The sequence below is a fragment of the Drosophila hydei genome, unplaced genomic scaffold, assembly GCF_003285905.1.
Source record: "Drosophila hydei strain 15085-1641.00,03,60 unplaced genomic scaffold, DhydRS2 tig00008121-arrow-pilon, whole genome shotgun sequence".
Taxonomy (NCBI): domain Eukaryota; kingdom Metazoa; phylum Arthropoda; class Insecta; order Diptera; family Drosophilidae; genus Drosophila; species Drosophila hydei.
Window position 1 is genome coordinate 2,484,849 of NW_022045832.1, and position 24,461 is coordinate 2,509,309.

Sequence of the window (24,461 nt, forward strand, 5' to 3'; positions counted from 1 at the left end):
GTCGTAAAGTCTTCAGCGCAGGGTCGGCATTGCATCTATCTGCCTGTTACATACATTTGCACAGAAACAATATACCCTTTTTAAACATTTTCAATGGGTGCACATTGCGCAGAAGCCCATAGACATCATTCAGTCTGGCTGTCAGTCTGTCTGTCTGAAACTCTCATTGATTTCGCTTTCAGTTTTCAGTTTTCAGTTTTCAGTTGCATCTTAAGCTGTGATCGCAGCAGTCGCCCCAGGCTCGCAACCAGAGTGAGTATTGAAAATTTGATTCACTTCTATACGAAGATCGAGCTGAGCTGACTTTCTAAATGCAAATGCTCCATCAGCTGCTTCTGCCTGCTGCCTGCATTCACAAGTTGAGCACGTCATCGACGTCATCACAGTCACGCCCCAAAGTCTCTGAATTAAACTTCCTGACTTGAAGCCGAGCTTAAAGTAAATCAATTGAAATCCACTAAATATCGTGTGCGGCATATTAATCGTGTTAAGTTGCGAGAGCTAACTATAAATTACAATCATATTATCATAAGAAACTTAAAGCTACTTGGATTGTAGAATTCTGAAAAAGAGAGTGAGATAAAAGAAAGTTTTATTCGGAGAGCTGAAGTTTGTTTTGATAAGTGGCAAATATTTGGAGCGAAAACTCATTTGAGATTCTTAGCATCAACTGTAACCAAAGCCAAACTAGCTTAGTACTTGCAGAGTTAAATTAAATTAAGTTTTTAATCAATTCAAGCAGGCAGACACAATCAGAAATAATGCTTAAGGCTTTGTCTAAAACATATTTAAATTGTAAAATTAAAAGGCCCGAAGTCCATTTGATTTTTAACGAGCAATCGAAACTGCGAACTAAGTCGGATATCAATTTTGTAGCCAACTCAGCTTTACAATTCATATCAAAAGGCACTGCGTGAATCTTAAATCTAAAATATAAAGTCAAAGCAGACAAATTAAATTTATTCTAAAAATATTTAAAATCAATTTTAAATAAATAAATTTAATATTACATATAGTTATATATTATATATATATATCATTTTTATTATTATTATTTTTTGTTAAAAATGCACTTAAATATGTCAAAATTTATACAGAATTAGTTAAGCTCGAACTGAATGCCCTCTAAAAGTTAATAGTTAAAACTGATTGAAACATCAAAAAAGCTTAGCCAAAACTAGCAGAGTGAAGAGCTTAAGTAATTGTTGATGGGGTACTGAACAAGCTGTAAAGTATTTACAGCCCTCATCTATAAGCACTTTGCAGTAGGGCACTACTGATTGCTTAATACCTGTTCACGCTCCGAAATATATATATTTTATTTCCTAATTAACTTTTTTCAACTAGGTAATCCTAGCTGTTAAAAGAGTTTGTTTTACTTCGATTTGCCACGCCCTTTAGTATATCCAAGTAGCTTATCTGTAGAGCCATAACTAATATAATTTTTTTCGTAAGAGTTGAAGTAATTCTTGATTCGTAATGCCCCACTTGACACTTTACAACTTTAGCATACAAATCAAATTTCAAGAAACAAAACTAATATACTCTTATCAGGTCTTTAGTGCTTAAGTTTGCATATAAAGTGTTTAGATGTGAAATCTATGAGGGGTTTGGAGTAGGCTGTATGTGAGATGTTTCTAAGGTCTGTCTGACAGACTTGCTCGCAGTACAGCAGACTTCGCGTCTGGCTTACAGCAGAAACTTTGCTATACAAACAGCAGATAGTTCGACTTGGGCATTGACCATGGTCAGCCATTAGCACTTCCCAGTTGTGTGCGAACCTTAATAGGCTTTAGGGAAGTACTTACTTGAGTTGCACTGTTATGTTGAGTGTGCGACGAGCTTTGCTTTTTGTCGAGTGCAAATTAACGCATCTAACAGCCACACACAACAGCAAATGGTCGCCAGCTCCACTCAGCTCTCACAATGAGCTAATCAAACGGGCACTAGAACGTCACGGATGCCTCCAATTAGGGACCGATCCAGGCACGCATGACAGCCACAATAAGCACTGAGCGATCAATTGCTCAAATTGCGTCTCCGGAGTCGCTGTCGCTGCTCGGCATGCCAAGCAGGCCCAGCAGATATACTGCAGGCAGATCGCCCGATTAGTCAGACAACAGACAACAGACAACGAACAATCGATACGATCTGCCGCAACTAGCCTCTTATGTATGTGTATATATGTATGTATGTATGTATATATAGTATCTGTGCGCCGCGACACACGCTCAGTTGTCGTTCAGCAGTCGCGCTGACAGCTTGAAATAGAGTGTCCAAAACTAATTAGCTCGAAAGCCAAATAAACTAAATCTAATTCATTAAATAATTTTATCGTAAGTGAACTTCCAATTTACACAATTCAATAAAATCTAGTTTAAATTAATTTGACTTAAAGACTTTAACTAAAGGCAAAAGTAAATGTGTTGTCTCTTAAGCCGTTGTGATTTGTGATACTCGAGTGCTTAATATATATATATATATATATTTAGATATATCTCTACATATATCTTAATGGCTTATAAATGTTAAAATATAAAAATTTAATGTGAAAAAGGTGCAGTCATTAAAGTTTTCGCTAGACCTTGGACTTGTATATACAATTCGCAATATTAGATATATGTACATAAATATATATATATATTTATAAATTTATATATATGTATCTGCATAGATTTTGTGTTCAAATATAGTTAACAAAATATTAAGCTGCTTGAAGTGTCCAATACATAAAATAAATTAAAATATTAATACATTTTTTAATGTTATGCTTCATACTAAAGCCCTTAATTTAATTTAATTCATATTTTATTTTTTATGAACTTTTAAAGATTTTGGTGCTTAAGATTTCAATTGAAATACATTTAACTGCGATCCAGCTAATTAAAATATTATTTTTAAATTGTTTTCGATTCTTTTTATTATACTATATTAATAAATGATAATATATTATTAAATTGTTATATTTTAAAGCAATATTGTTTTTACCTATATGAACATTAAAGATCTAAATATCTAAATGATTTATTCAAAAAAACGTATCTCAAATTCTCTCAATTTTTTTCAAATTTTTAATCATTTTTTTAATTTTTATTGTTTAGTTTTTTTGAATCAATCAGAATCATTTAAACTAATATTTCACATTTTGACTTAAGCAAATGTGTGAATAGTCACAATGACAAGCTAAAAAATTATTTGTTAAATTAAGTAAGTATTTTTGCATCATTATGATTATTGCAGCGTCATTAAAGCATCTTTAAGGTACTTTTAAGTGCTTACTGCCTTTTTCAAAAAGTCTGCTTTCTTATTTCAAGAAATGTCAAATTTATTTGCTTAAATAATAATACAACTGACGACATTTTGGCTTAAGTGTCTGAAAATATTGTTTACTTGAAAGTATCTTTAAGATACCTTAAATTTTTACATAATTTGACATGTCTTATTTATCTGTTAGCAACTTTTTTGAGGGAATTTTTTATGAATTTTTAATATTAGGACCTGCGCAATTTCTATAAAGCCTATCAATCCAAAGTTCAGGTATCTTTTAGTTTTGGCTTATTAATTTATTATTTTTAATTTGTCTTAAATTTTTACCTAATTTGACAAGTATTATTTAACTTTTTTTTGTTTTTTTTTTTTTTTAAATGAATTTTCGATATTAATAATATTATTGAAGTTCTGTTTCATTAGAGTATCTTTAAGATATCTTCAATTTCAGTTTCATTGCATTATCATTGAAGTATCTCACAGATACTTGCACATTTCGCCGCAGCTTCCACTCAGTGTTAACTCAATTGCACAGTTGTTAAAGCTCAAGTCAAGGTCGATCTTTCGTTGGTAGTGCGAACATAAAACCGGTTTAGCTTGGACTTTGGCTTGCTTAGTTTTGGCTGAGCCAAGCTTTTGGCCAGGCCTAAAAGTAGTTGCACATCAATAAGCAAGCTGAGCACACCGTTTGCAACTTTTAGTAACTGAAAAATAAAACAGTTTTTCTCTTTTATCAAACAGTCTCTTCCCGCTGCTTCAAAATGAGGGTTAATTCAGCATTGATTCTGTTAGGCGCCGCAGTGCTTGGCCTAGCAGCTGCCACCGATGTCAAGCCATGCCCGAAATGTAAGTACAACGTCTTGGCTCACAGCAGCTGTAAGAAGTTAAATTGCCTCGTCTCTTTAACTAGCCAAAGCGCGTGCTCTGGGCCCCGATGAGGTAACCATATCGAACTGCCCCAAGAACAAGTGCATATTGAAGCGCAACTCAGAGGCCAGCATCACGATGAAGATCAAGCCGGATCGTGACTTTGCCGAGCTCACCTCCGACATACAGGGCATCATATTGGATGTGCCGCTGCCGTTCCCCGGCTACTATGGCACCAGCGCCTGTCCGCACATCTACGATGCTGCTGGCGAGAACAAGGTCGGCTGTCCGCTGAAGGCCGGCGAGACGTATACGTACAAGAACAGCTTTAAGATACTGCCCGTCTATCCGACGGTCAGTCTGGAAATCCATTGGGGACTGGGCGACAAAGAGGGCGACGCCGCCTGCTTCCAGATACCCGCCAAAATCAAGGCCTAGACGGCAATCAGAATGCTTTGCATTGTAGCTCATAAGTTTTATTTGTTACTATTAAAACATTTTGTATGTATAGATTATAGTTACTTTCGGTTAAGTACAATTTAATTTGATTATGAATTTCAATTCTCAATTCGTATACTTGATATATGTACATACATATATATATATATATATATATATATATATATATATATATATATATATATTCATAAAGGTTTGTATATTTGATCTGGGCAATATTGCGGCATCCAGCCAATGACGCAATATTGTGCTAGCAAAAAACACAGAGAAGTGAAGAAGAAAAGAAAAAAAACGAGAAATATGCATATAATGTGGTTATAATAATAATATTAATATTGTTATTGAAAGACTAAGTAATTGAAAACAAAAGCTTAAAACGTTTTTTCATTTACATTTAATTTCGCTTAATAATACAATAGATTTTTGCATTTGATCTGTTGCCTGCTGGCCGACGCGGCGTATGCGCATTTCGCGTGCAGAATTACAATTTTTTTTTTGGTTTAATTTTTTTAAATTTTTTAATTGGGGCACAGCATGCAAAGATCACTTGTCTGATGGAATAAATATCGTTTAATTGTTGTTGCTTAACTTCAGCTCATTTTGTTTATGCGTGTATATATGTGTCGGTGTGTGTGTGTGTGTATCTGTGTGTTTCTGTATGTGTTTCGTATACATATATTTCTCATTGTTCGGTCAACGTTCACTTTGTAAGTTCATAAAAGTCGCCAATTGGCAGCTGCTGTTGTTGCTGCTGCTCCGCCTCGGCCAATGCTTGCTGCAGCTGGCGCCAGCTTTCGGCTGCATCGCTTGCATCGAACTGCCGTTGCATTTGACGCAGCTGATAGCGATGCTGTCGCAGCAGCTGCCTCCATTTCGCCTCATTCACATCTCGATTGCGTTCTGCTGCTGACGAATCGCTCGCCGACGACGCCAAAGCAGGCGCAGCTTGAGGCAAGTTGTAGTTCTTCATGTTGTTATTGTTGTTGTTGCCATCGTCATAAATAGAGTTCACATTGTTGTTGTTGTTGAAGAGCTGCTCAGCTAGGTTATCGACTTGAGGTGTTGGCTATGGATGAAGTGAAAGAATAAAAATTAAGAAAATGAGATTAAAATTTGATTCGAGTCAGGATATAGGACGCTTTGGCCAGAGCTACTTCAGAATATGCTATCAGATTGACGCAGGTGGCAGGGATCGCCAAGTCTAGGAGCTGCCTTGAAGTCGCATGATAATATCTATGCTCAAATAACTGTTGATATGAGTTGATGTCATGAAAAAGAAATTGAAATTGAAGCTGCTATAGAAGGGACGAAGTCTAAGACTTCAAGTCTTTAGCAGTTAAAGTCGGAAGAGAGTCGATCAAGAGAATAAATAAACTCCATGAACTCGTCCACCTGCTCACTTCATATTTCTTTCTATTATCTCATGACATTTCAGAGCATTATTAGCATGATGAACGTCTAAGCACATATATCAAAATCCCACAAAAATATTTAAAATATTATTAAAAATGGAAATTCAATTATAAATTTAAAAACTAATAAAAACATTTGTGTATAAATGTCAAGTAATTTAAATTAGATTTGTTAGGTAATTTATATAATTTTATAATTTCTAATTTATGCTTTGATAATTTAAATGTATTTCTGTTGCTGGTAATTATTTTAATTGGCGACCCGCGCATCCATACAGAAGTGTTTTCCGCCCCAATTAATATTAGAATTGGTACGCAGTCAAATTGCGCAATTCCGTCCGGCTATAAATCTAACTGAGGCTACATATTGTAGCTGGATAAGATTAGCTCGATAATGGTGCTTTATGGCTTGGCTTAGCAGAACGGGGAACTCACCTGTTTAGCTGCAACTGTTGCCCTGTTGCCCGACCGCTTGCCATGAGCTGTGCCAATGAGAAAGATATGGAAAGTCAGCGAATTTGCCCATCAACAGTGACTGCACAACTTACCGCCCCAGCACGAGTGTCCAAATTCCAAACAGGAGCCTGCCCGGAATAGAAAAAAGAAAAGAATACGAACTTAATAAATCATCATCATCATTGCTGCAAGGCACTGAAGAGTTAAGCTACGCCTAGGCATGAATTATGCCACAGCAACACATGCCGCCGACCTCCTGAACGCCCGCTGAGTTCCACTGATCACAGCGGCCTATGTGGGCGTGGCAGCTGACTTAAAAAGTTAAGAATTGCCAAGAAGTTGATGTTGATGTGCCTGCTGTGCTTGCTGTTTGCTTTTAACTTTAATTTTTTCATTTTTCAGGTTGGGCTGACTTTCTTACACGATGCAGCAGGCAACAGTGGCCGACAAATATATGTGTACACCTCAAAGAAATACTTTTTTTTAATTTGTTATTTAACCTTAGCCTTGCTTATAAACTCGTTGAGTATTGTGGCATTGCTTAAAGGATAATAACCAAAAAAGATAAATCTTAAGACTATATATTTATGCTTGAGTATCGTTGACTGCCTGGTTGATAAGCTAGCCTTATATCAGCTAGGCTTATATATATGCTAGCTTTCTCTTAAGAATTAATCTTATGAAAATGATTTTCATATCTATCATCTCTCATAATGCTTGCCAAGCCATATCCAGTCAGACAAATCATATAAACTTTAGCATTTGTTTAATCATGTCGCACTCTGAGAGTGTTTTGTCTTCGTCCTGACGCAGTCGGGATTGTTATGGCTGCCTTTGCTTTTTATATAATGCCGCGACCTATGATAAATTTAGTCCATTACAAAGTCGTATGTTATAGCGCGTGATGAGCATGCACCTGGGTAATGTGTTGTTGAAAGCAGCTCTCAGCTAGCATGAAGTGCGTGTTAAAGCTGAAACTAGCAGAGAGTCAGAGAGCGAGGGAGGGAGGAGAGGGGGAAGAGCTATTATGCAGCTCTCGAAGTAGCTCGTGGGGGAAGGACTATTATGCACTGTCCTTGATGCTGCAGTTCATTGTGTGGCCAAAAACTAATCGCACAAATGGATAGCCAAGTCGACACACGTCCACACAAAAGACTTTGGCTTGGCTCACATGTCATACAATGAGGCGTCAAAAAGTCAACAGAAGAGCAGCTGCGATACTGGGCTAAGTTTACGCAATTCACTGAAGCAGGAGCAGCATTTCCTGGCAACAGGGCGACGCAGCTGTGCTGCCTGTTCGTAAGTGTCCTTTGCATAAGCCATTCCTGGCCGATGCCAGGCATATTGATAACGAAAAGTGAACGTTGAGTGGCCCCAATGAGCCGGATGACTCTATCTATGTCGCCCTATTTAGCTGTTGCTAACGCCTGTTGTAGCCGCCATATGTCAGATGTGTAATCATTTGTCAATTACTTAAACCATGGATTAATTGTGGCCGACTGCGCACTTTGCTGACGGCCCATCAGAGATAGCTCCAGCTCAGGGATTTCGATGACGCGTCGGCGTCCAATCGAAGGGCTGTCATTAAATGGCCAAAGAGGAGCTCTCCTAAGCGTCTAATTAACGTGGCCATCCACTTTACTGCCGCAGTGTGGTCAGTTGACGTTGGCTTCGACCCTCTTCATTCCGAGTTAAGTCTATTCTTTCATTTTAATAGCTTCACAAAAGTCGCACGTATAATTTCAAAGTGTTACGCCATTGAGCATTGGGCAATAAAGCTATTTTTAATTGTCTAGAAATAAATGCGGCCATAAATTTCTTATTTTTGACAGGTAAATCACTGCATTCCGCTTACAAGGCAGTTAAAAAAAGATTTGAAGCGGACTCAGAGTCCGCCAACCTGTTGAATGAAGTGCTTTAGGTAGGATTTAATCTTAGATAAAATTTAAATTTTTAACATTACAATTTAAACGTAGCTTATTCTTGGAACTATAAAAACTATAATATATATAGTATAAAATATATTTAAAAAGGGTTTCTATATATTTTGTATGATTATTTTATATGAAAAACATTCTGGAAATTCTGGAAGTTGTAAAACAAATACAATTCACCACTGCCTTCTTCAGTCTATTGCACTTCGAGTTGTCCAAAAAAGATCCATTTTGAATGCCTTATTTTCTAGTCTCTGCTCTCTGGCTCAACACTCCACACTCTGAAGCAGCAACTGCCCAAAAATATATGCCCCTTTAAAAGCATAATCGCTGGCATAATCTGTCAACCTGAACCTAGGCCAACCCAGCTAGTTTTCCATTATCTGTGGGCCAGTTCAAAGGCTAGTGCCGACACAATAGCTGCAATCTAGCTGGGGATAAGCATAGCTCGCATTAAGCCACAAGCAACTACAACTGCAGTGGGCTGCAGGCGGCGGCACAGCTTGAGTGGTTCACACGCCTTTTTTTGTGCTTCGTCACCTAAAACTGGAGCTGAAGCTATTGGTGTTGCTGTTGCTGTTGCTGTTTCTGCTGTTGTTGTTGTTGTTGTTATTTGGCACGCAATTTGGATTAATTTACGACTGCAATTAAAATCGCTGGGGCATTTGCAGGCCTTTCGGATAGCGTTGCTGTCTGACAACCGACGCAGTTGACGACGTAACGAAAAATTATAGTAAATATGCCAAATGGGCATTCTAACATAGGGGCGTGGCAGCTCGATCAAAGGCCAACAGGAAAATGTGCATAAAATAGATAATGCGCATTACAATTTCAAAAAAAGGGAAAGAAAATAATAACAGCAATATGTGTTAATCGGGTAGTTGGCTTTAGTTTTTATGGCCCACAACACATATTATTGTGGGGAATTCTAAGAAGGCTTTTCCAATGACGCATGGTCAACGGTAGTTTTTTATGCTCTTGTTATTAAAAGTACAGCACTATGAACGAAATATATTCGTGTAGCACAGATAACTGTGGCTTCTGATTCGGACACTAATTTGGCAGGCCTAATGGGCCATATAATCCGTTATAATTAGAACTTAAAGAACTTTGCTGATATAAATATATACATTTTAGTTATCTGCAGTGTATTTACTTGGCTACTTCTAATTTGTGCATTGAATTTTGATGTTGCTTTAAATAAAAATACCTTAACTAAACTATTTAAATTATTGAAATGAATTAAATAAGTTAAAAGACCAACTTATTTAATTAATTTCAATAATTTAAAAAGTTTAATTAAGGTATTTTTATTTAAAGCAACATCAAAATTCAATGCAAGCAATAAGAATAAAATTTCACAGAATTTCAAGATTTTTAAAGCATACTTTTAGGCTGATTCATCTTCGGGGGAAACGCACAAAATGACGATTCAGTTTACTGTACGAATTCCGTTGTTTTTTAAATCTTTGAGTTGTCATATTCCCTGCTATTTATCATAAAAATCGAACTTAAATATGTTTAAAAATTTATATGAATTAAAAAATATATAGATATAAGAAAAGTATGTTTTAAAAACAAAATATTAAATTAAGCCTCAATGTAAAAGTTTTCGGATCAATAATACATAAATTCACCAATTTATTGAAAATACTAGACATCACAAATTGACTTACTGTAAAAAAATTCGAGTAGATCCAAATTTTTTTTAAATTTGCTTAAATTGGAAATATTTTAGTTTAAGCTGTTTAAAAACATTTTTAGAAATAAGAAAATAGTCAAACGATAGTTTATTTTTTAAATTATCAAGTTTATAGTTTATATTACTAATATATTTTTCTATATAACATAAAATGTATAAGCTTAAAACAAGGATACCACATGCTTATCCGTTTATAACTTATTTATAATCTGAATATTTTTACTTTCCAATTTACCTGTCACAAGCGTAAAGAGAACCAAAAACACAAATATAGTCCAACTAAATTTCTGGCAGCACATTTTTCAGATAGAAGTGAGCAGGCTTTAAGCTGTCAAAACAAATTTGTAAGATTTCAACTGTGGCACACTTTTAACTTCACTTTTAATGCACTTTCAATATAACTTGGTGCAACAGTTGCGCTAGGTACAAGAGGGAACTAGAATGCGTGTTCGAAACACTTTTCGAATTGGCACCAAAATGCGTTAGACGTGCGCCTTTTATAGCTCGACCTGTGCACACAACATATAATAGAGAGCTGTAACGGCAAAGATAACGACAGCCAATGCGAGCGAGCAAACACGAAGCAGATGGGTCAGACGAAGAACGACGATGGCGAAGCCGCCAACGCAACGCCGCCAATGAGCGTTGCGTTGAGAGGACAAGCAACAGGCTGAGATGAGAACATGGGAAAGGAGGGCTAGGAACGACTCGGAGTCCAACCGAAAGAAAGGCTTTCTTTTTAATGCTCTTTAAAGAAAAAACGCAATCTGAACAATTGTTTATTGTCGTGTCCTAACATAACTGGGTAAGTCCGCGGGTGACGTGTGCTCTTAAATTAATTTTTTGATGTTACCTTTAGTGTCTAGCTACCAAATACAACATTTCATCAATCATTTAGTTTCGAACGCAAGGGAGTTTTGATTTGTAACGGAACAGTGTTTGATTTCAGAGTCTTAGGCTCTGATCAGTCTGCAACGTGTGACGCTTGTTAAGAACTGGCCGGCAATGAACTAACTTGGCACCGACTTATTCCAACTTGGCCAGGATGTCGCTCTCGCGGAATAGCACATATTCGCGCTTGTCATCCATGTCCACCTTGGTCCCTCCATATTTGGGCAAGAGCACACGATCACCCTCCTTGACGGCCACAGGCAAGTGTCCAGCACCAACGGGATTGCGAGCACCGGGGCCCACAGCAACGACAACGCCCTGCATCTCCTTGGGCACAGAGTCCTCTGGAAGTAAAATACCGCCGGCTGTTGTAGTCTTGACCTCAGCACGCAGTATTAAAATGCGATCCAGCATGGGCACGACTTTCTTGATAACGTTTGCCATCCTTCTGCTGGGTCAGAAGCAAATAATTATAACTATTTAAAAAAGGGTTTTCCTCGACTTTTACCTACGCTTTTTTAGTTATTATTTTTTTGGTATTTTACAGCCGTTTGGTTCGGATGCTAGAAACAGACTGAACCAAATGGGAAATATAGGATGTAAGCAGCACTTGAATTTCATGGCTTGCTTAATTTCAAAATTTTGATTTTGGTCCACTCTAAAAAATGCTCAGTGTATTTGTGTCTAAAAAGACTTTAGTAACTTGCAATTGAATTATGTGTGAACTTTATGCTTATGCATGTGTGAGTGTGTAATTGTATATATATATATATGTGTGTGTGTGTGCATGTGAGTGCGTATCTAACGGTTTTTAACATAGTATTTGCGCGTTGTTTTCACAAAATTCCCACGCGTCAGCGCCACCTGTTGGCGCTACTGCGCACTAAGCACTGTGTTTATGTGTATGCGCGCGCAAATGCTTCTGCCGACGTATGTGTGTGTGTGTGTATGTCTTCATTGACTTCCCGTCTAAATGATTGGGATGGAGTCGGTGCTTTTTGTACTTCCAACTGTTATTGCTAACAATTCTGTTTTTTTTGCTAGAATTTCGCTTTTTTGTTTCCCGAATCGCTCGTAAATCAAATTATTTCACACTTTCTACGTCATTTTGCGGGCGGCCATGTGTAGCAGTGTGTGTGTCTATCTATGTGTGGCAGCTGATGTGCTTGCATGTGTAGGCGTGTGGATCATTTGCTCTTGCTGCTCGTTTTTTTCTATTGGCTCGATGGTATTTGTTAGCTTAACGTGACGTGCGTGAAAGATATATTAAAGTATCTAATGAGTCTTTTAACTATTGCCTGGAATTTGTGACGCTTAAAATAACAGCTTATTCTGGACTTCTTATGCTCAGAGTTGTCGGATAATATATATTTGATTAACCTAGCTTATACAAGAATTTAGATAAGCTCGTATTTAAATAATATTATTGGAAATATAATTATTTAATGAATGAAATAATCATTTATTATCTGAATGTTGCTTAGATATGCGATGATAACGCAAATTATATTTATTTAAGATATGAAAAAAACAACATTTTTATGTGTTCGTTCAGGCTACTACACGAATAATTATATATAGTATTTGTGTTTCTTTAACTTGGTAAATTAAAATAATATAAATAAAAAGGAAACAAACTGACAATTCAATTTGATGCAGATGAGATTATATCGTAACTATATTTTAAGTAGTCCGAAAAAATGTTACAGAAATCAAGTTAAACTAGAAATGAAGATATTTATTTGTTTATATTTGTTTTTACTTTCAAATGTTGCACTCAATGCAAGTAAACTTCAGCCATATACTCTGTACTAATTGCAATTATGTAACAGAGAGTATATTAAACCTCTGTAAGTAGTCATAGTTATTATATTCTAAGTGAATCTAGCTAAATATTCTTTTTTATAACTTACCACATATTCAAAGAAAACAAAAAGAATTGATCTAGATGTGTGTTATCATGAATCATATAATTATGTTTATTATTATTATTTTATTATTATTACTATTTTTATTATTATTTTTACTAATAGAATAAACAATGCACAAAAATATATTTATTTAATACTCTCAAAAGTATTTAGTGTTTATTATAATATATATATTATAATTAGAAACGTGATTTTGTATTTATAATAAAAAAATTGTGAAGCTTAGCTCAATTAGCTTAATTATGAAGGATAGCTGTATTGACTGCAGTAGTTAAAGATATGGAAGCTATAGATGCGGCGAATGGAATAATTCAAGAGTATTCGGAAGGCCTCGTACTGGCCAATACAATTTATTACTGAATTTAGATTTATGTATATACGCATGGGATAATTTCGCCTTGCATCATGCAAACATGACGCACTTGGAAAGTGTTCATGGCCAACTGACTGGGAATACGTATGCGAATGGAAAGTATTGTTGCACTGGTAGTCGCTGGCTGCATTGGAGACAATCATACAATTACAATGGTATTTGACTAGTCCATTTGCCTGATTGCATTTTCATAAGAAATGCAGCACTGAGCACCTGAGCCATATTACGCATTCGCCGCGTTGACAGTCGCCTGCAATTGCAGTCCGTGACCCTGGTGCGATTATAATCGCAGGGCATGTGTAAGGGACATGATTAACATATTACTTATTTATGCATACAGCAAACGCATTTCCATTCCCATTCGCCGATATAAAAAAACAAATTTTGTTTACGCGCACTGCGATGATTCCAATCCAAAATACATATATTTGTTTTCACGTCTCCATCGCTAGCCCAACAAACGTAGACAAATCAACGAAACCCTAGAAATTGCCGAAAGAAAAAAAATAATTAAGTTTGCTACGTATTTGGTTTTTATTATGGTTTTTTCCATTGACACTAAATAGAAATACAATTCAATCCCCGAACTTCTTACAGCTTTATCAGCATCATCAATTAATCTTTCTTCCAGCTTGCGCATTGTTTACCTTCCGGTAAAAGAAACGTTTGATATTTTAAAAATAAATCAACTTTTTGCCCACAGCTCATCCGTCAGCCCAATGACAGCTTGTGCTATTTACACTTCTCCACTGAAGTTTAGCAAAAGTTTTCTTAAATTACGGCAAAACTTGAATTAGAAAATAATTTTAGTTTAAATTTGATTTGAAATTTATTTTTTTTGCGACATTTCAATTATTTCCCATTCATATTTAATAAATAGTTATAGAATATATTTTTGAGCTGAATAATTCAATTATACAAATATATATATATATATATATATATATATATATATATATATATATATATATATATATATATATATATATATATACATATATATTGTTGTTACTAATTAGACATTGTGAGTTGTTTATTTTCTATTAATTTTGAATTAATTATTTATGCAATTCAAGTTTACATTGATGCGTTCTTGAAACTGTTTAGCATAGTGCTTTGTAGTATATTTAATATATAATATGGTATATAACTTTATAATAATGTGTAATATAATATAGGGTAATAATATATATAATACAGTGTATTCTTGTACAAAAACAGCTGTGTTCACAAAAATAGCAGTGCGATTGAGCACAATATTTTGAAAACCTTTTGAAATTAATAGTAAGATTAACATATATTATATTTATTTAGATATTTTTTGGTTCCAAACTTAGGTACATGTACACTTCAGGCTTTACGGAAAAATTTCTCAAAATTTAGTTGTTCATAAAAATAGTAGTGGCTACAAGAAAACTAAAAAAGTTTATTTAACAAAAGTTTATCTGGCTTCACACGCTTTAAACATTTGCTTTGGTCTAATACATAGTTGTTTAGGTTTTAGGAAGTGCAGCACTACTATTTTCCTGAACACAACTGTACATCTAACATAATTCTCTTGAGAAATGAACTACTTTTATAAGAGTCTCTTCTATTAATTATTAATTTACTTTTCAATTTATATATTTTAGATTTTTTCTACAAATAATATATATTTTTTATAGACATAATAATAATAACGACTAGTTAGTCTTTAACTTAACTGTAAATGTTTAAATTATAAAAAAAATAGTTGAAACTTCAAATAATATTAAATGCGGATCTCAATTATTATTATTTTAATACATTTTTTAACATCTATTAACAAATTAACTAAAGTAGGAAACGAACTAAAACTTGTACTAGACGCTTTGGTAGCCGTTGCAAACAAAGTGACTTATTTAACAAAATTATAAATTATAATAAGTTAACACTAGAAGTAAACAGAAAAACGATAAATAAATATCGATAAATGAATTCACTATAATTAGCAGTGCATTGTGCATTGCAAATTACGAAACTAGTTGCGACCTTGCCTGCAGCGGGCGTTCACTTAGAGCTATCTAAAAGCGCAAGCGAGACAGCGAGTGTGAGGGAGAGAAAGAGAGAGAGAGAGAGAGAGAGAGCGGGGGGGGGGGGGGGGGGGGATGTGGAGAGAGGAAATCATATAAACAATTGATTGCGTAATTTTAAGTATTATTACTCATACGATCTGTGGTACAGACCTGCATTAGCGTGTGCTTCGACTCGCTGGAATCTCGTTGCGTTTGCGACGACGAGTTGAGGGTTGTGGTGCGTCGCAAGCGGCGCGACTCCAGCTGATGGCGAGAGTTCAACGAGCCCTTGGAGTACTTCTTGCCCAGCAGCACAGCCTGCAGCAGATCAATCAAACAATAAAAATATAAACAGAGTAAATAAATTTGTTCACTTACTTTGAAGGCTTCGCGAAACTTGTTGCTCATCAGATTGTAAAGCAGCGGATTGATGCAGGTGGACAAATAGTAGAGCACACCCGAAATATATGTCATCACCGTGTAGAGCAGCTCGTGCTGATCGTGCAGCTGGGCGCCCCGAGCTGGGGCATAAATGGCAATCAGACGCTGCGCATGAAATGGCGCCCAGCACAGAAAGAAACAGATGACAACGGCAACTGTGAAACGAATAGATAAACCAAGCAATTGTATGTGTATTTATATTCATAAACGCCATAACGACAGTCACTAGCTTATATCGTCTATACACTCTTTTTTTCGGGGCACAATAAACGCGCGCGACTCATAAATGTCGAGCATGCCAAATGACAGACGCTATAAATTGGCCAGTGAATGGCTGATTAGGCGTGCTCGCCTTTTGTCCCACTGCTGGATATAGCCAGAAATTAGACATTTGGCGCACAGCCTGCGGCCTTTTTTCCATAATTGGATGTCATCAATGCTGAACGACACTCACCCAGCATCCGCAGCACGCGACGCGTGCCATAATGATTGAGGCGCCCTCGCACCGAGCTTAGCTGCTGCCCAGCGCTGTTTGCCAAAGCCGAGCTGGAACCGGCATAGCGATAGAGAATCGTATCACTTTGCACCGTCTTCATTTGCTGCTTCTGGCCCCGCACGCCGCTCGGCGCCCCAAAGGCAGCTGTCGATCCGCCGCCAATGACACTCGATCGATACAGATGCAAGCCAATGCACAAATATAGCACCAATATGATGGACATGGGTGCAAAAAAGAAGATGATCGTCGATAGCTGAAACGAGTGCTGCACGATCACGCGCACCACAACGCACTTGTCGATGCCGCCGTAACTATTGATGCCGAACTGTGCCGCCTGCGGTATGGCCGTGAGCACGGCGAGCAGCCAGACGAGGAAAATGATGCGAATGGCGCGGCTCAGCTTGCTCATGGCCTGGCCAAGGAAGGGATGACAAATGGCCATATAGCGTTCCACGGTAAAGGCTGTTATGGTCAATACGGTAGCATTGGCGGATGTTTCGGCCAGCAGTCCGCGGCCGATGCAGAAGTATTCGCCGAATACATACGGATACTTGGACCAAATAAAATACATTTCCTGAGGAACGCCCGAGAGCAGCAGCATGAAATCCGATATGGCCAGCGAGAACAGATAGTAATTGGTGGCCGTGTGCATGGAGCGGTTCTTCTTGATCACAATACAGGTGCTGATGTTGCCGACGACGCCGGTGAGAAAGATGAGGCAGTAGACCACCGTGACGGGTACCACAATGGCCAGGGGATCGCGCTGGGCACCAAATAGTTGGCTAATTGCTGACGTGTTCTGATTGATGGCAGGTGATTCTGTTGCCAGCGACATGTTTGTGCTCGAAATTTTCCTTCAACTGTGCGCTTTTTTGTTTATATTCATTCAAAATTTCCACTTGCTGGAATGCCGAGAGCCGCTTAACTGCCAATATATCCCCATATGCTAATTATTATAATTCGATGTCACGACTAAGGTAACAGCGACACAGAACTGAAGCTAGCCAATCGCCTCAACTCGTTTCTTGACTGACACGCAACACACAGACGACACTAAAGTATATAGCCAGCGAGGTCGCGATCGAATCCAGAAACGTTGCCAATCGCCCGCCCAGCGATTGCTACGAGCACTGGACGCCGGACACTGCGTTCATTTGATTGCAACTGGCCAAGCAACTGGCAGCTATGTGACAATAGTTAAATGCATTGAGCTAGCTGCATTTAGTTGACTGTATCCGAGTTGCGAACCCGAACCCGAACCGCACGCTAGCGCGTTCTGAACTTATCTGATAAGCAGTGGCGACAATTTCGTTCAGATTTCTATCCACAACGACGACGCTTCGCTGTTTCTGCTGCTGCTGCTGCTGTCGCTGCTTCTGTCTCCGTCTCCGTCTCTGCCTCTGCCTCTGCCGCTGCCGCTGCCGCTGCCATTGGCTCTGCCGGTTGACATGTGCATATTTGTAAGTGCTTCGGTCTGTGCCTGGCTTTGTTTGTGTTTTGGCCACAATTTCTCATAGTCGCAAAAAACGCCAGCTGCCCACCCACACCACACCACGCCAATGCCAACAAAAACAAGAAACCCCACGATGACGGCTAGCAAAAAGTTTCATTCTATGCGTTTTGTCAGTGCCAGATCTGTGCTACGCTCCGCATAGCCGACGAGTGACATTTTCTTTGGCCCCGTCATATATATATCTCATTCATTTATATTATTTCGTTTAGCGCCACCTTAACTAACTGAACACCCGACTTCCGCCCCACTCAGTGGTGTCAAAGTGCGTGCGTTGCTTTCGAAATAGTTGCACACTTATACAGACGTTTATATGCACACAGACACAAGGCACATACACACTCGCTGACATACAGGCAGATAATGGCCGCCACGAGGTACATCTGTGTGCGTGTGTGTGTGTGCAAGCTTTAGCAATGGCTTGCCAGCGCGCTTTAAAAGCTCTAACTTCAACCTGACTTTTCTGTCCGATAGACATCTACTTAACTAACTATTTGCACATAGATAAAGTACTTTACGGATTTGAGAGCGAGAGCTAACTAACTAACAAAAATAACTAATAATCAATTGCAATCAATTTCAATTACATCCAAAAGAGAACTGCGCTTCGAAGGAGCTGCACCTTCAAGTGGGTAAAGTAAGTTTCTAGTTTCAGATACGCCAACAATCGTGTGCAAAATATAAACTGCTTCTTGGCTACCCGATTTTGTTGACCAGTGTATTTGATTTATTGTATTAAAATTGCTTGCATAAATTGAATTTATACTCTTATTAGTGATGTCTGAATAACAACCAATGTTACAGCACAGTCTTTGTTCTAAGTCGAGGTCTAGAGTCCAATCCATGCCATTTACCTGAGTCTCGTGTTTCCGCATATAACTCTCTAGTTGAGAACAAGCCATTGAATAGAGAGCGATGAATAGTTAGAGGCAACATCAATTTTATTAGTTTATGTTATAAATCGTTTAGTAAGACTTAAAGCAACAGAGTATAATTAAAGAGAAATGTGAATACACTTATATATTCTCTATTTCGATCGCCGGAGACTTGATAAAACTAAGTCAATAAATATATCTTTAAACCACTGGACACTTATTCAACCAGCCTTGACCGGGCGCCGAGCCCGGCGCCTCGTTCTTCGTTTCCTATTCAATAGACATTTACCAATGCAATACACAGAACTTTATATGCGGTTAGTATTAACGACTTGGCAGGAACCAATCATACAATATGTACTTAACAACACATATGAAATATCTATGGAGTTGCGCTTGGCAATAATTATATTGTTATGCTTGTAGTATATATATATATATATATATATATATATATATATATTATGCTTGTAAATACTATTCTAGTTTGTAATATGTTCTTCGTATATATCATAGACATAAATATGATTAAAAAAAAATACCTTAGAAACACTTTCTTAAACCAATTTCATTCTTTTCTTTTCAAACCACAGATCTTTTAGCTGTCTGTAAACAACCTATTCATGATTTTTTTCAATTTCATTGTATAAACCACAATTTACTTTAAATGGAATATTAAAGAGTATTAGTTTTCCTTTATCTATTTAAAACCTTAAGCCTTCCTTTAGCCTCCGTTCCTATATTTATATATATATATATATGTGTTTGTGAAACTTGTGTAAAATTCAAGTGATCCTAATAACCAGAGAGCTGCTTTCGGTAGGACATCTTTAGCTTAGTTGGATCTTAACAAAGAGCTCCATTGATGTACTTTTATGCAACAGGTGCTCGTGTGATATACTTGTCCAGCATATTTATAGTGAAATTTTGTAAAGAATTCCATCGAAACGAGAAAATTCTTCAATAATAGTTAAAAGCTACAAAATGCTTAGTACTAGGCTAGCGTTTCTTTCAATTCGATTTTCTAGAACTCGCTGATTATTCAAATCGTTCAAATTTTACACAAGCTTAAGTTTAAGTTCAAAGTAAATTGTATAGGCCAGCCTCTGTTTGGCATTGGCATTGTATAATATAAATTCTGATAAATATATATAGATATATATATAGATATATATATGCATATATACGTATATGTATATTAGTTTATGGTGCAGGTTCGCAATGGGCGGCATTATTGTAAATACAGAATAAATACATCGATATATCGTTATGATCGTTACTTGAATACTTATGACACTTATAGTATATATTAGACATGTATATGTAAATCCGATAAAACTGTATAACTCACAATAAGAGTGTTTTGTTGTCAAGCTCGATAAGTTGGTAAGTCTAGATTTAGCTAGTTTTCCCCGATTTCGCTTGGGATTATTATTATTTTTTTGTTGTGATTGTATCACATAACAGAAATTTTAGATATTTTCACTAAATATGGTATTCCGCAAAGAATTTCAATTTCGACTCTATGAAATGTTTGGTTTCGTTTATTTAGAGGTAAGTTAGTAGCTTGACTTTTTGGCTTGAACTATTGTTGACTTGAGAACCATAGTAGTTACTGTTATTGTATATTATATATTACTGGCTCAACGACTTGTTGAGTGAATTACAACATCATCTCTATGTTTTTGTATATACGTATTTGATTTCACCTAAAGTTTACGACATTGTGAAGCACATTTAAAACTTTCATAAAGGACTTAATGTGTTTCAAACAGAAAACACAAGAAGAGTAACAGAGGGCAACGTTCGAAGAACAATTTGTTCTGCGATCAGTTTAACTTAGATTGGAATAACATATATAAGATATAGTAAGTATTTCAATAGAGTAAGATTAGACGACGAATAAGAGTTGATTCGATCATATTGCACTGATCCAGTTTAGATAACAATTTCGATTATTTCCGGTTCGTCTTCGTCATCGGTTCCCCAACCAGCGTGGGGATTGTTCTCGTCTAGTCAGTGAACGAGCCTCTCCTGCTATAGCATAGCGTGCTTCAGCTCGGGCAGATGTCGCGACAAAATCTTTTGTGCAGCATCTTGATCAAGTCCATCAATGCTGCAAGCAACCAAATTCCTAAGATTCCGACCATTTTTAGCAATATATTTGAAAGCTTGCAGTGTGAGCATCGAGCAGTTGCTTATGGTGAGACTACGCAAACGCTTCAAATTGACAACGACATAGCCCACCGCCTCGTCATTTATCAATGAACAGCTGGCCACGGACAGCTTTTCCAAAGACGGACAGTTGACACTGAGCGCCGCTATGCCATTGGCCTCCAAGCGATTGCAATAGTCCAATGTCAAGTCAAGCAGCTCCGGCAGACGAAGAGCTCGCTTAAGCATACGATTTGTCAGGTTGCGACAGCCTCGAACATTCAGCTCACGCAAGCCTCGCAAACGACTGATGGACGCAGGCTGGTTGCCAAAGCCTATGAAGCCCATATCCGTTACCTTAATGCAGTAGTCGATCCTCAGCAAACGCAACAGTGTCTGGTGGCGGAAGATGGTGGAGAGAGTCCGGTCGGTGGTTGCCTGGCGGCAGTTGTCTAGACTGAGCTTGCGCAAGTTGGGCAGACGCTCCATCATTATGCACATGGACGCCTCGTCGATGAAGCACACATCCTCCAAGAAGAGCTCCTGCAGCGTATAGTTGATCTGCGAGGTCAAACCCTCAACCAGCCCCCTGCCGGTCAACGCACGGCAGTAGGCCATGGTCAACGACTCTAGGCAACCGTTCATCTTACGCAGCGCCGCCACACAGCGCACGTCCAACTGCACGCAGAACATGAGATCGAGAGAGCGCAGAGTTTTGTGCCACTTCTCAGCTATGCAGATCAGCATTTCATTGGTTAGCGATAGCATGCCAGTTAGATCGAGCTGTTGCAGCCTGCTCGACTCGGGAACCGAGTCCAGAATATCGTCGAGCAGCACAAGATGACAATTGCCAGAGAGCTTAAGAGTGCGCAGATTCTTCATCCGCTCGAAGGCCACACACCAGCGAAGAGTTTCGATGCCCGGCGAGCAGCTAAAGAAGATGTCGACGCACTCCAAGGTAGGCGCATGATCGTACAGCACCTGCAGCAATGCAGTCTCATTGTTTCGACGATACTCGAACTGCAGGTGACGCAGCTGCACCTTGTTCTCAACGCGGCGCAGTTGCAAGAGCATCAACAGCTTCAGACTTGAGTCCAAGCTGACGCCGTCGCACTCAAAGCCCGTCAGATGCATGAACTGCTTCATATTGATGCCGTCAACGGTCATGTTCACGTCATCCAAGAAGCTAGTCGTAACTATTTTCAACATCTTCAAATTCGGCAGCTTGCCATCCATGTTGCGAAAGACAGGCGCGTGTCGCACCTGCATTTGCTTCACCTCCGGTCCCACCATCTTCAGAAACTGCGACAATTCGGTACTCTGCGTCAGATTGCGCAGCTCGACGTCCTCGAAACTCAAATATGAAACTCCACGCTCTACGTGAGCCTTCATTGCATTCAGATTCTCTTTGGTAACAATCACCCTGCCCTTAGACGCAAAATAGCGCCGATTGACCAACTCGCGACAGCGCCAAGAGACCAATCGCAGCTGCTGCAGATCTTTGTATGACAAATATGCCATAATCTCGATCCACATGTCATTGGGCAGCTGCTCTATGTGCAACGGCCGACGTCTCCCATCTTCGAACGTTACCGAGCTGCTGGTCCCAGCAGCCGACTCCATATCTGGCTCCGCTTTGTTCTCCTATAAGAATTGTTTTCAGTTAATATCAGACATAATAAATCAGGCTTTCGACTGCATATCATTGCGAATCAAAATTGATAATAAATATAGTCTTAATGTTATCGAAAATTAATATTTTAAGAATATATACATATGATATCTGTAGTAGAATAATAGTTAATTTAAGCGTGTAAAGTAAGTCAAATAAGTGTATAAGTCTTAACTTAAGGTTAAGCATAAATATCAATTTTATAAATTATTATTAGAAAGTCTTTATGTCACTAGACTTTATTATTTTTATTGCATCAGCATTCTTCAAAAATTTTCTTTTATTTCCGTTGACATTTTCATTGCCATAATCAGAAGACACAAAAAAAATGTATATATATATATATATATATACATAGCTACTAAAGGTGCTTATAGCAACTTGACAGCATACAGAAGTTTTCATTGAAGAGGGTGTTTCTTAACTGTTAATACCAAGGGTTAAAACTCCCAGTGGCCTTGGTGCAGCTGAGCTGGTTGTCCGGGCTGCAGCCCCTAGCTGTTGCGATGTTGCAATGCGCCGTCAGCCCGGGCAGAGCCTGGCTTGTTTACCAGGCAAACATTTATGTACACAGTGCATGTATAGATACATGACTGCATGTATGCGTCGAGTGCAGCTAAGCCCACACAACGCCCACGCATTGGCAATTGGGATGCTTTCTCAGAGGGTTGACGACGCCTACGATTTTTAAATTTTACCATTTTCACTCACCTGGCACTCGGCGGGCCTTTCGAAGAACACAATTCTGCCCCGGTTAATCCTCAGCAATCCACTTGTAGTCAGGTTGTTACCCATCCAGGCAATTTAACTTTTCGTATTGGGCAATCGAGAAGTAATTATTATCTGCTTCAAACTGCGCATTTAGTTATGCGCCTTCCAATTAGCCTGTCGTATGTTAGCCACTCGACTCGGGGCTTCCAGTTCGAATTATAGAATATTTCCTTTTAGTTTGTCTTTCAATTTATTTATTTATTTTATTTGAAGCCCCAATTGTTAGATGCGCCAGCAACCTGCTCACTGCTTAAATGACAAAACCCGAATATCAAGGGGAGCGCTTGTTCCACGCACTGTCCATACAGCTGTGTATCTAATAATGAAAATCAAACTGCCAGATACTTTTTGTGCATGCTGAAAGATAATTTACCGTAGCAACGCATGCTCGCATGCTCAACTCGCTCTCGCTGTGCGCTCTCTGCAATGCGCCCCGTCTCGCTTGCACTCGGCCTGTGCCTCCCCCTTCTCTATCTCTCGTTCCCGCTCTAACTTATGCTCAGTTTTTGTTTATGTTTGTTGCTTCTGACCCAGTTCCGAAAAACAAGAAACTACAATTTTGGGCCGGCAGTGACCTTAGTGGTTGCGTAGGAACGAAAATTCTATTGTGTCTCTCAAGTGTGTGGAAGGGCTGGTGCGTGGAATTACAAATACAACAAATATAAGTTTTATATTGTGTGTTATCAGCTTAGCGGATATTGAGTTGTCATAGAAATACATATAATATATACTTAATTTTTTAAATTTAAAATTTCTAAAAGATTCGCTTAACATTAATCAAATGATTTCTTTTTACTGGAAATTTTATGATTTTTCTTATTTATTTAAAAAAATAAGTAAAGTTAATATTATTTTATAAAAAACATTACGTTATACATAAGTTTATTTCTATATATTGCTTAATATTTAAACTCAAAGTTAAGGTGCCATGTGCGCAGCCAACTTCACGCTTTACGCTTGTGCTGCCAGCTTGCTTAAAAAAGGTCTGTGTCTATGTAACGGAAAACTTAAATATCAAATTTTCGTGATATGGCAACCTATTTACAAATGCTTACACTGAAAAAATAACAATGTTAATCATAATTTTTGATATATTATTATTTTCAAAAATATATTCACATATTAACTTTTTGTCTGTTATTCTTCTTTTTTTAATATAATAAGTTAAGCAATCAGTAAATGCAGTTCTATGAGTTAAGGCATTTATTTAAGGAATT

General features: G+C 37.8%; 5 protein-coding genes across 9 annotated transcripts; 1 reads left to right on the forward strand and 4 right to left on the reverse strand.

The window, feature by feature from the left end:
• The first annotated feature begins 190 nt into the window (after positions 1-190).
• On the forward strand, positions 191-4,695 carry LOC111593264 (ecdysteroid-regulated 16 kDa protein). Of its 2 annotated transcripts, none has more exons than XM_023305932.2 (3): positions 191-252; positions 4,009-4,113; positions 4,178-4,695. In XM_023305932.2, exons 2-3 carry the CDS (start codon positions 4,029-4,031, stop codon positions 4,570-4,572), a joined length of 480 nt encoding a protein of 159 aa, XP_023161700.1. In that variant the 5' UTR covers positions 191-252; positions 4,009-4,028; the 3' UTR covers positions 4,573-4,695. The 2 variants fall into 2 exon arrangements, with proteins under 2 accessions (XP_023161700.1, XP_023161699.1); XM_023305931.2 differs by lacking the exon at positions 191-252 and adding an exon at positions 2,220-2,336.
• A 357-nt stretch (positions 4,696-5,052) lies between these two features.
• On the reverse strand, positions 5,053-10,578 carry LOC111593258 (neuropeptide CCHamide-1). The gene is made up of 4 exons (XM_023305923.2): positions 10,333-10,578; positions 6,554-6,589; positions 6,441-6,487; positions 5,053-5,659 (listed from the first exon to the last, which is right to left on the reverse strand). The coding sequence occupies exons 1-4, from the start codon at positions 10,394-10,396 to the stop codon at positions 5,294-5,296; spliced, it is 513 nt and encodes a 170-aa protein (XP_023161691.2). The 5' UTR covers positions 10,397-10,578; the 3' UTR covers positions 5,053-5,293.
• Positions 10,579-10,829: 251 nt separating this feature from the next.
• Positions 10,830-11,582, reverse strand: LOC111593268 (10 kDa heat shock protein, mitochondrial). Of its 3 annotated transcripts, none has more exons than XM_023305937.2 (2): positions 11,497-11,582; positions 10,830-11,436 (listed from the first exon to the last, which is right to left on the reverse strand). In XM_023305937.2, the coding sequence occupies exon 2, from the start codon at positions 11,430-11,432 to the stop codon at positions 11,124-11,126; it is 309 nt and encodes a 102-aa protein (XP_023161705.1). In that variant the 5' UTR covers positions 11,433-11,436; positions 11,497-11,582; the 3' UTR covers positions 10,830-11,123. The 3 variants fall into 3 exon arrangements, with proteins under 3 accessions (XP_023161705.1, XP_023161706.1, XP_023161707.1); XM_023305938.2 differs by having other exon boundaries at positions 11,501-11,573; XM_023305939.2 differs by having other exon boundaries at positions 10,830-11,439; positions 11,497-11,540.
• Positions 11,583-13,638: 2,056 nt separating this feature from the next.
• LOC111593244 (pyrokinin-1 receptor) lies at positions 13,639-17,528 on the reverse strand. Its single transcript, XM_023305897.2, has 4 exons — positions 16,221-17,528; positions 15,704-15,921; positions 15,497-15,643; positions 13,639-13,774 (listed from the first exon to the last, which is right to left on the reverse strand). Exons 1-4 carry the CDS (start codon positions 17,095-17,097, stop codon positions 13,727-13,729), a joined length of 1,290 nt encoding a protein of 429 aa, XP_023161665.2. The 5' UTR covers positions 17,098-17,528; the 3' UTR covers positions 13,639-13,726.
• A 2,333-nt stretch (positions 17,529-19,861) lies between these two features.
• On the reverse strand, positions 19,862-23,547 carry LOC111593257 (dynein regulatory complex subunit 6). 2 transcript variants are annotated; one of them, XM_023305922.2, is made up of 3 exons: positions 23,185-23,547; positions 21,159-22,445; positions 20,692-20,763 (listed from the first exon to the last, which is right to left on the reverse strand). In XM_023305922.2, the coding sequence occupies exons 1-3, from the start codon at positions 23,266-23,268 to the stop codon at positions 20,758-20,760; spliced, it is 1,377 nt and encodes a 458-aa protein (XP_023161690.2). In that variant the 5' UTR covers positions 23,269-23,547; the 3' UTR covers positions 20,692-20,757. The 2 variants fall into 2 exon arrangements, with proteins under 2 accessions (XP_023161689.2, XP_023161690.2); XM_023305921.2 differs by having other exon boundaries at positions 19,862-22,445.
• Positions 23,548-24,461: the final 914 nt, after the last annotated feature.

Coding starts and splice junctions, on each gene's coding strand:
- LOC111593257 (XM_023305921.2), bottom strand. CDS start 23,268: ATGGGTAACAACCTGACTACAAGTGGATTGCTGAGGATTAACCGGGGC. Junction 22,446..23,184: donor AAAGGCCCGCCGAGTGCCAG/GTGAGTGAAAAT, acceptor CAATTCTTATAG/GAGAACAAAGCGGAGCCAGA.
- LOC111593264 (XM_023305932.2), top strand. CDS start 4,029: ATGAGGGTTAATTCAGCATTGATTCTGTTAGGCGCCGCAGTGCTTGGC. Junction 4,114..4,177: donor TGTCAAGCCATGCCCGAAAT/GTAAGTACAACG, acceptor CTCTTTAACTAG/CCAAAGCGCGTGCTCTGGGC.
- LOC111593258 (XM_023305923.2), bottom strand. CDS start 10,396: ATGTGCTGCCAGAAATTTAGTTGGACTATATTTGTGTTTTTGGTTCTC. Junction 6,590..10,332: donor TCTCTTTACGCTTGTGACAG/GTAAATTGGAAA, acceptor TATTCCGGGCAG/GCTCCTGTTTGGAATTTGGA. Junction 6,488..6,553: donor TGGACACTCGTGCTGGGGCG/GTAAGTTGTGCA, acceptor TCATTGGCACAG/CTCATGGCAAGCGGTCGGGC.
- LOC111593268 (XM_023305937.2), bottom strand. CDS start 11,432: ATGGCAAACGTTATCAAGAAAGTCGTGCCCATGCTGGATCGCATTTTA.
- LOC111593244 (XM_023305897.2), bottom strand. CDS start 17,097: ATGTCGCTGGCAACAGAATCACCTGCCATCAATCAGAACACGTCAGCA. Junction 15,922..16,220: donor TCGCGTGCTGCGGATGCTGG/GTGAGTGTCGTT, acceptor TTCGTTTCACAG/TTGCCGTTGTCATCTGTTTC. Junction 15,644..15,703: donor AGTTTCGCGAAGCCTTCAAA/GTAAGTGAACAA, acceptor GATCTGCTGCAG/GCTGTGCTGCTGGGCAAGAA.